Source organism: Oppia nitens, unplaced genomic scaffold (genome assembly GCF_028296485.1).
Source record: "Oppia nitens isolate AA-2021 unplaced genomic scaffold, nextdenovo-longstitch-racon4-pilon3 scaffold4_pilon_pilon_pilon, whole genome shotgun sequence".
In the NCBI taxonomy this organism is placed as follows: Eukaryota; Metazoa; Arthropoda; class Arachnida; order Sarcoptiformes; family Oppiidae; genus Oppia; species Oppia nitens.
Genome location: NW_026533232.1, coordinates 4,855,215 through 4,866,483, shown reverse-complemented (window position 1 = coordinate 4,866,483; position 11,269 = coordinate 4,855,215). Strand labels below are relative to the sequence as shown.

At 20.5% G+C, this 11,269-nt stretch overlaps 2 protein-coding genes across 2 annotated transcripts; one reads left to right on the top strand and one right to left on the bottom strand.

Annotated features, from left to right (window-relative positions):
• Positions 1-918: 918 nt before the first annotated feature.
• Positions 919-4,627, top strand: LOC128959904 (uncharacterized). The gene is made up of 5 exons (XM_054305937.1): positions 919-1,385; positions 2,293-2,422; positions 2,513-2,624; positions 2,707-2,814; positions 3,964-4,627. The coding sequence occupies exons 1-5, from the start codon at positions 1,142-1,144 to the stop codon at positions 4,552-4,554; spliced, it is 1,185 nt and encodes a 394-aa protein (XP_054161912.1). The 5' UTR covers positions 919-1,141; the 3' UTR covers positions 4,555-4,627.
• A 1,073-nt stretch (positions 4,628-5,700) lies between these two features.
• LOC128960274 (dermonecrotic toxin LcsSicTox-betaIC1-like) lies at positions 5,701-7,481 on the bottom strand (the record flags this gene model as incomplete). The annotated part of the gene is made up of 4 exons (XM_054306345.1): positions 7,183-7,481; positions 6,481-6,774; positions 6,199-6,406; positions 5,701-6,001 (listed from the first exon to the last, which is right to left on the bottom strand). Coding segments are annotated over exons 1-4 (1,038 nt in total), but the record flags the coding sequence as incomplete, so codon positions are not given.
• Positions 7,482-11,269: the final 3,788 nt, after the last annotated feature.

Genomic DNA, 11,269 nt, shown 5'->3' with positions numbered 1-11,269 from the left:
TTAATTAAAGTAAAAATTAATTTATTTAATTATATTTAACTATAATATAATAAAATGATGAATAAAATTTTACAAAACTGATTATTATTGTATAATTATACTTATTTATATAGGTATCCCATTTGTATAATATTATATGTACAATATTATGTCTCATTAATATATTTATAGTATTTCCAATAACTATAGATATGGGGATCCCATAGTATAAATAAAGTTAAATTTCTATAGAAATTTATTCATGAGAAATTTTCTAGAAACTTTCTCACGGAAATTTATTAGAAGCTTTCTATTTTCCCATCTCTAGATGTATTGTATAATAGTTGTATTGATGAGACAGTGATGAGGGGACTAATGATTATTCTGTGATAACAGTTGACGACAACACTGCCTGTTATGTGAGTTGAGATCACTTGAGATGATATGGAATGGACTCCACGTGTGTTGGTTTGTCACAGAATAGTTGTTTTGTATGTTTTGAAAGTTACTCTCTATATCACTGAATACTGAGTTAAATGTGTCTTAAATTAGATTAAGTTTAAGTAAAATAAAATGTATTAATTGTATGTTATTTTTGATTGTATAGTGTATTATTTATATATGTGAAAAATTAGTTGTATTATAATGCATTTCTATGTATTGTGTTGTAAATATATAGTAAATATAAAAAATTAATAAAATTATTACACAAAACAAAAATATATTTTACAAATATAATATTTATTTATTTATATTAATAAATGTTAATAATAATTTCAAAATACTATAATAACAATTGTGTTGAAAGATTTTATCAAATTAAAGATAAGGTCGCTTTGCAACTATTTTTCATGTTTTCTAATAATACACGTATAAGTGGTTTAATGTGATAACATAAGCTAACAATTGTTAGTTTCAATATATTTTGTAAGTAAATTAATACTAAGAAAGTGTTTATATTTTAATAAAATGAATACATAATAAATAATAAATATTATACAACTATTACAGTAAATAATATTTCATCGGATGTGAAATATACACATTTTTATAACTAACAATTACTAGGATATATCTAATGTATAATATTGGGATAATAAATTAACCTTAAATAATTAATATCATATTATTGTGGATTATAATTTATAACATTGAAAATATCATGCTTAAAATAAATGAATTTTTTATTTTGATAGTAATTCAATTTATTTTAAAAGGCGTTTTGATTAATGCAAACTCAATACAAAATTTATTGGCAAATAACGAGTCGGACATTGATTATGATTATGACAAATGGTTTTGGAATAAAGAGGAATATCCCAATCCATACGAACTGCCGCCATATTGTCGAAGAACTAAACCATCGTATATCTGTGATCCGGATCATCTCATTAGCAAACGTCAGGGTATTCAGTAATTTTCATTGTTTTGCCAATTAGTTGACATAAATCAGTCATAAATCTATATAATTAGTTTAAAATTTTTGTGATCTAGCAATTTAATAAATTTTAATTATTTGTTATTTTCACTTTGATACTAATATATTTATTTCATTGTGATGTCTATTTTTAACATTATAAGTTATAACAGATTATATTAGTAACTTTACATAAAAATGTGATCCTATTAGTTGAAAAATTAGTTTATTATAAATTTCTATAATATTTTTTCAAACACTTTTAATTTTTATGATATTCAGTATATTATTATAAAATAAAAATATATATACTTAAGACTAAATTGTTCATTTTATTAGTTATGTCATTTAAATTATATATTAATTAGACACGCAATATAATACAAGTATTTATTATACATATAGTTACTGTAATATTTAAATATATTAGTATTATAAAAATTATCATGGGAACACCCATTATATATTTATTTAGTAAATTTTGATAATGTTGAGTGAATGTCAAGCAATTATGACAGTTAATAAGCCATTTGCATTACTGAACAATTAATTTAAAGTATTAAACATTTAAATTAGTAATATTAATAGTAATATTAACTTATATGTTTGATATAATAACACAAAAGTTTTATATTAGATATTTTTTATTTTATTTATTTAACTAAAAAACTTCATATAAACTAACAAAAATACATTTTTAAATATGGATAAATCAAAGTCGATTTAATATTAATTAGTACTGTATTTAAAAGTTTAATTACTTGTTTGTAGTTTTATAGATAGTAATGTTAAGATTAATTTTTAAAAATTCTAATTATAATTTGTTATACTTATGTAAATTTATAATTATATATTTAATATTTTAATTTATTTATTTTGCATTTGATTTACTATAGCTAATATTATAGATAATTTGATTAATGATATAAAAAACGGTTCAATTTGTTTCTGTTCCTATTGTCCACCAAATGAAAGGGGTCTCACCATTAGTGTTGCGCTCACCAGAAATATTTATAAGGAATATAAGTATAAATCAATATTTAATATTTATATATCGATATATTGTAAATACTGTATTCATTTATTAGTTATTAATAATAATAATTATTATTAAAGTGTACGTCAATTACAAAATGCCGAAACATTTGCTGAATATATCAGAAAGAAATGGAATTTTGGTATTTGTGACAATAATATCGTTATTTTAGTCATTGCTGACGACAATCAAGTAATTAATTTTTAAAAATCAAATTATTTCAAAATATATAAATTTTGTTATATTTTAATTTAATTTAAAATTTGTTAAACAGATTGTATATTCTGAGGGCACGACAACATCTAAAGTGTTTCCAAAGTTTCTTTTGGATGACACCATTAAAAATAGTGAAATTCATTTTATTCAAGAAAATTATTACAAAGTTAGTTTCAATTTATTAATTTTATTTATCACAACTATTGTATTTATAGTTATAGTTATTTATAATAAGTAATGTAAATTTTTAGATATTTCTTGATATAATCTTGAAATATTTAAATTAAAATAAATTCATGATCATCATTATGTTAGATAATTAAGCAACATAAATTTGAATTATATCTAAAATTCAATTAGTCTAAAAAATCTGTCAAAATAATCAATTATTCCTACTGTATAATGCCAATGGTCATTAAGTGAAATATTATCTATATATTTGATCTGTTTCAACACTTAATTTAATATCAAAATCAATGTTTCAATTTAACCTCAAGTCATTGTTTTTTAAACATTTTAAAAAAGTAATGATTAATCACTATAGTGTACAATTACGATGATATTTTAGTACTGTTTATAAAAATATTTATATTAAGTATCAATAATATTTTAATGTAATATTAATATAATTTAATATAATTTAATATAATTTAATATAATTTAATATAATTTAATATAATTTAATATAATTTAATATAATTTAATATACTTTAATATAATTTAATATAATTTAATATAATTTAATATAATTTAATATAATTTAATATAATTTAATATAATTTAATATAATTTAATATAATTTAATATAATTTAATATAATTTAATATAATTTAATATAATTTAATATAATAATTACTAATTTTTTATGAAAAATATAAAATTCTGTAGAAATAAATGTATTTTCATAATATCTATTAATATTAATATCTATTAATATATTATATAAAATTATATTTTTACAAAAGAATCCCCTATTATATAGTTCGAAGAGATATCTATTCGAAAAATTAATAATAATATTTAGAATTACAACAGATATGTAATACATATATTTTTAGGTCATATTAATGAAATTTTATAGATTCTAATGAGAAAATACATAAATTTACACAATTATATTATTATATATTTTAATAGTATTTCACAAAAGAGTGATTTAATGGTTAGATGAGAGTATATTATAATGTGACTAATAGTAATAAGTTTTGGAATAGAAATTTGCTTGGGAAATTTCTAGAAATTATTAAACAAATTTCTATTTATTATTATTTACATAAAATAATATCAAATTTTAAAAAATAATATAATATTTTAGGGTTTGGAAAATATCGTCAAATCTTTAAAAGGTATATTGAATGGCAATATTCAATACTCGGCAGTACTTGAAGACAATAACAATGAAGAATTTGAAGAGAGTTTTGAAGAAACTAAAGAAACAAACGATGAATCGGTGGACGACTCGTCACATGTGGGCGTCATTGTGGGCGCCGTCGTTGGACTCTTGGTTTTCATAGCTATTGTAGTCTTTATATTAATATATTTAAGAAGACGTTTCAATGAAGACGGAACTAAGTTTCAGTTTAAAGGAATGTTAAGCAAAGGCTATTGGCTTAACAAAAATGAAGGACACAGACCTGTCAGTGTCCGTCCCATTAGTACCACCGGTGGTGTGTACGAGCCCTGCAGTATTGATGACAATTGTCAACATGACATGGATGTCGACAAACGGCTCAAAGAAAAATTAAGTGAAATAAGTGACGATGAAGACCAAAATGATGAAGAACTACAAGTTATTGAACACAACATACAAACTAAAGATACAAACACTGGGGTCACCGCCACTAGACATACAGTTCCCATACATACAAGTGCTTCTAATGACAATAATAGTGCCGTCAATATCTAGAATCAAAATATTAAATTTTTGCAGTTTAATGACATTTGATTTAAACGATAAATATTTTGTGAGACTTTTTAAAAGTTAGCTTAAATATTAAATTATATTGCATTTTATTTGTTATTAAAAAATATAAATAACTGTTAAATTACGTTCATGTTATGCAACTGTCCATATTTTAAACTAAATTATTATATTGTTATTCACTTTATAACATAAAATTTTTACTGAAAACATTTAAAAATAAATATTTGATAAGTAAAACATTTAAATGGATGTGTTTTTTTAACAAACAACAATAAATTAATTTTATGTGTGAAAATAAATAAATAAATAAATCATATAAATAAATATTTGATTTTGAATTTTACACAAATCTACTAAACTTTACAAACAATAGCTTTGTTCAGATATGGTCTTTGTTTGTGAAGGAATTTAAAAGACATTTTTGTTGTGCTTTAAGTAAACAAGTTTTTCAATAATTAACAATACATATCATAAAATATAAAATATATAATAAAATTTATCGTGTAATATATGAAAACTAAATTTAAATAAATTTTTATGATATAATATTGTTTTATGACAACTATTTAGAAATATAACATTTGTACAGTACATAAATAATTGTAAAATCTTGTTTATTGTATATTTTGTATGTTAAGAAACATTATTTTTTAAAATGTATAAAGTTTTATATTTTATAAAGTTTATAATTTATACGATATTATATTAGATATTTTTAAAAATACTATATTTTTGTGACTTAAATTTTAATATTGAGATTAATTATCTATTGATATTCATACCGTATAATTTAATATTATTAATAAATTATTAATTTTAATTTTTAAATTCAAATACAATAATTGTTAATTTTAAAGATTTCTAAACTACAATATTCAAGATATTTACAAATAGTGTTTAATATTCAATGTGATGTCAATACTGTACTATAGTATAGTTGATTTAATATATAATTATTTAATATTATTAGATTAAAATCATTAAATGTGATAATCACTTTAAACAATCTACTATAATAATTAAAATGTGATTTTAAATCAACAACAAAAATATTAAAAGTGATAATTAAGTATTGATTTGATTATTTTGATTCAATTGTATTAATTTAAGTATAGTTTGAATAGTATTTTGTTGAATATTTCTGGATTTAAATCCGAAAAGAGCAGGTGTTTTGAGGTATACTAAGTCTCCCACATATTTGCCAAATGATGAAAACATATCTCCCATTCCATGTGCTATACGTATACCAATTGGTTGATTGATGGCATCATTAGTCGACTCCTTTTTATTGTCATATCTTTCGTCAACAAATCTCTTGAACGGGTCGTCCTCTTGAGTGGCCAAACGGAACTTCTTGACGAACTCATTCTCTTTGAGTACATTAACCACTCTTTCCGGATGGTTTGTTATGATACCATCCACTGATGTTCTAGTATTAAGATATTGGGTTTAATTAATCATAACGTAGTCAACACATTAAGCAACAACTAATTCATTACAAACAAGAGTTTATTAACCTTTTGGCACCCAATTTATGATTGAATGACTGATAGAGAGTTAATTAGTAGTTTAAAAGTGAAATATTAAAAAAGTTAGATAAATAGATAGAGAGGTCGTGTGAAATACCTTAGCGATGATCTTAAGTTGACAGTCAGGTCGACAGTCCAATGATACACTTTATCAATATAAGGGTCGGGTCTCATCATATTTGTTTCATCTCTCCTTTTGATGGCAGCTGTAAGTCGACCTAAATTATAGAAAGGGCTCAAACAGTTGGTGCGTCCGTCGCCCTGCCATATGTTCCTCACTCGACCCACTCTTTTCCACATTCTTTCTGTTTGTTTACATATCAATAAATACATCACTAGTCTATAAATAAGAAAATTATATGTATGTTGTGGTTAATACCAATTATAAAGAGAGGATCGTTGAGTCCAACATCCCATCCAATTATTTTATTCAAATGATTTAATTTTCTATTTTCTAATTCATTTTCAAAGCCTAATATAAAGTCATAGTCAAAGACATGTCCCACAGATAATAACAATTTCACTTTAGATGATCCAAAAGTGTCATTAAAGAGATGCGTTGATATGTATGCGGCTAACTCTTGACCAGACACTGCTTTAGCACTGGGAGGCAATTGAGATATTTTTAGGTCGAGGAATAGTAGGGCTAAATTTTTCCTGTATCTTGGATTACCTGAAATATTAGATTTTTATAAATAATTATTTGATAATAAGTTTTTGAAGCATCTAATCAACGTGATATCAAACTATTAATTTTATCACATTTTGTCTCATAATAAAAATTGTTGAGTAAATGCCAAAATTGATGATTTATAGTTAACCATCAAATTTGACTAATTATTAGAATGTAATTTAAATTAAAAACTATTGATAAATACATTATAGGTTAAGGATGTCATAAATTATAGCATTTAGTTTTAAAACAATTTATTCATTCTTTAAGCATTACTGTATAATACGGGTTATTATATCAGCACTTAAAGCATATAACTTTAGTTTTTGCAAAACAAATTTGAATATAAGTATAAGTTTTTAAAGATTTATTATAATTATATGGTATACGAGTTGACGGATGACATACCGGGAGTCGTTATATCGCGAATATAGCCTAAAAATCTTCCAAAATCTTCTCTTTCAGTGCAATGTCTCAAACAATCACATGGATAGCCATGATATGCATACAGAGCCGAACCATTGTTTGAAAATGTGATATCAGTTTCGATGGCATTGGCTCCCTGTCCCATGTAATGGTCGACCTCACGAATCGAGTTTACCATATGAGCGATGTTATAAAAGGGTCGCTTTGATGCTCTCATGTTTATCAATGATATGTTAAATTTTATTATTAGAATCAATACTAATATTTCCACTGTTTTCCACATTATATCCGTTTATTAACTTTTTTATTTGAACAGACATTGACTCTAAAAAATTAATAATAAATTATAAAATTTTTTTACATGAATCAAATTTATTATTTTTTAACAACGTAATAATCAAATACAAATCAATAACAAAAATATATTTATAAAGTCATATATCATATTGATATAAATATTTGTTATAAGATTTATAAAAATACGTTTCATATTTTGTTTGTTAAGTTTCCGTATAGTTTTTTATAATTTTCTAAGATTTAATCAAAAATTTTAAAAATAAAATAAATTGTGAACATATGGTGACAAATAGGACAGTGGGAAGGGTAGGACAGGACATAACTCATCTTATATTACAAAATCATAATTTAAGTTAACTGACTATAATATTATGTTAAAAATTTAACTTAAAATACAGTATTTCTAAATGATTTGTTACTAATTACTATTATTAGGTTTTACAGTACTTGAGTAAAATAATATGTATTGTTTGTAATTTAATATTAAATAATATGTTTTGTATTTTATGTTCAATTTAATATTAATAAAAATGACATTTAATAAAATGTTTTTATATAATTTGTATTTAGAAAAAATAGTGAAATAAAATAATGAAATATATAAATGTATTTTTTTTTTAAATTCTTAGTTTAAATAATAATTATTTTGTTATAATATAATAATATGTCAATTATAATACACAACATAATTATAATGTGTTTAGGTATAAAATATAATATAAAATATTTAAATATAATAATTTAACTAGATTAATCAAATAAATTTTGTTAGATTTATTTTATATTTCTCACTTTACTTGATAAACCTATAGTTGTAAAAAATATTTATTCATTAAATATTAAAAACACTATATATTTATAATAATTAATATATTATATAGATAATCATAATGTATAAATATTTCAAACTAAAAAATACATTACATACATCACATAATAATGTTTATTTAAAAAATAATAATTATATTATAAATTTAAATATAAATAATACTAAGTAATTATATTTATTTTTTAACTGATAATTATTTAACTAGCTAGTAAACATATCATATACATAGTATTTAAATAGTATAATGTAAATATTAATTTAATAAAATATTAAAATTAAATTTTTTTATGAAAATAAAAATTATTAATTACCTATTAATAGGCATTAATATCTATATTTTTAACATTTTTGTTATAAAATATATAATAAATTATAGTGAAATTATTTATAACAAATTATATAAATATTACATAAATAAATCTTATGTCAACATTTGTCTAACTTATCAAAATCTATTTGCGCTTATAATTAGCAGAATTATTCAAAATACTAAATAAACACACATTTAACTCAAAAATAACTAATTAATTAACTTTAAACACATTGTTTTAATATTGTATGGTTGCAGTAATCACTACCGTTCCCATTGATGACCGTCTCTGAACTTTTTAACAAACATTTGATTTCATTTTAATGAAATTATATATTTTCCCAGTAAATGAAAAACTGAAAAGAAAATATAATATAATATAATATATATATATATATATATATATATATATATATACAGTACAGTAGATATATCTAATTTTTGATGAGTTTAACAGTTTATCACAAAACAAGTTACGATAATTTAGCCAATAGTTTGCTTGAAGTCAATAGCCATCAGCAAAGTTAAGTTATTTTCAGATTTTAGACAAGCGTTTAATCAAACAATCAAATTGTTTATTTCAGGTTTGTTTTCAGCGTGTTTTACAAGACATCCGCTAGTTTTAAATAATTTGATTTATTTAAATTAAATAACATTTCAATAAAAACAAACAAATTTATTAAAAAGTGACAGAAATAATAACATGTTTGACCTGATTTGACATTTTATATCATTATTATCATAACAGATAATTATATGAATTTATAAATATTATTCTTTTTAATCATTATACAATATATCAATTTCAATAAATATAATATAAACTTATTATGAAAGGATTTTTTTTTAAATATTATGCATTTATTATGTATATTTACATATATATTTACAATATATAGAGTATATTGTAGGCATAAAAAATTAAAATGTATTATAAAAACTAAAAAAATAGTTATTCATACACTGGACAAGTAATCGTATTATGATAGACATACACAATCATTAATATAATATAATTATATAAGTTTTACTTATAATATATTATATATACAGTATATTTGTCATAACTAATGCTAGAAATAATAATTAGTATAATATTATATTTTTTAGTAATTGATTTCCTGAAAGTAATAAACAATTAATACTAGATTTATAAAAAAAAATTAAAATAAATAAAATGTGAATCATATTAAAATTATTTAATTTTTATAAACATAACAATAATTTATGTTTATGTAGATTATTTTTAATGTTTTATCAATAAAATATAATATCTAATTAATATTTTTTAAATATTTTTTTAACGGAATGATTAATTCTATAAATTTTTATTAGATGTTAATAATTAATAATTTGTTTTAATTAACATAACTTATAATATTAATTGTGAATTGTTTAATCAGATAAATATTCTATGAATTCATTGATAATTTTTACAAAAGGTGTGTCTGATTCTAGTCAAACCCCACACAGTTTGTCTATCATATCATATAATAAAATAATATAATATGATTTAAAGATATAATTAATATATCAAATTGATATTAATATTGATATTGATATTATCAATAATTGCATTTTTCAATGTTTTATTATCAGTCAATTTTCAGAGCAGGCTATGATTGTACCGTTAAGTTAACATTGTTTGTTAGTGAGCGTACTTTTCAGACAAAATATTTGATTGTATAAATTTCCTATAATTTATAATAAATTGCTTTTACATACGAATCAAACTTATTAACTTAAGTATTATTTTCTAATTTTTATACTTTTTTCGTGATTTAAAAAACACTCACAATTAAGAAAACAAAACAAAAAAATCTTTACTAATAATAATAATGTTATATTTAACAATATAAATGTATATTTTTATTAAAATTATATTTTCGACAATTTAACAATTAATAATCAGAAATTCACAAAAAATACGAACTTTTTTTTATAAATTTTATAACAAATTATAAACTATTTTTCTAAATTTATTATAAAGTGCTTTACTATTTTTAAAATGTTTTTTGGTTGAAATTATAATAAAAGTTTTTTTTAATTTAAAATAGATTTCTTTTAGAAAAAATAAATATATTATTTTTTGTCACAATATTTATTTTCATCTTTAATTAAATATTCTCATAAATTATTGTTAAATTGTTTCCATTGACTAGATTTCTCACTCTTTTATATGTAAATAATAGAAAATACATAATAATAATAATAATAAATGACAATATAATACTAGATTTATAAATAAATTTCAACTAAATAATCTTATACATAGTATTTTTTAATTAAAATTTATAACTAATTTTATTTAGATATTATTTAGTAAAATATTTGATTATTCTGTATAAATTTATTGTAGTTTATTGAATGTCACAAAATATATAAATTTTTATTGAAAAGCAAAATATGTTTTAAAATGTTTAAAATTTAAAATTGCACAATAGTTTGTCACACATTTATACTGCATTTATTTCTCATTGAATGCAATGAATTTTCAAAATTACAAAAATACTTATTGTTATAAAATAAATATAATAAATGTGAAATACAGTACATTCGATAACTTACTGAAAAATAATGTAAAGTTTATACATATAAATTATTTTTTATTGTAATTATTAATTTTTATTAAA

What these genes read in the sequence shown, in the direction of transcription:
- LOC128959904 (XM_054305937.1), top strand. Translation starts at nt 1,142, where the DNA reads ATGCTTAAAATAAATGAATTTTTTATTTTGATAGTAATTCAATTTATT. An exon ending in AATATTTATAAGGAATATAA is followed by an intron (nt 2,423 to 2,512) that starts GTATAAATCAAT and finishes TTATTATTAAAG; the next exon opens with TGTACGTCAATTACAAAATG. An exon ending in TCATTGCTGACGACAATCAA is followed by an intron (nt 2,625 to 2,706) that starts GTAATTAATTTT and finishes TTTGTTAAACAG; the next exon opens with ATTGTATATTCTGAGGGCAC.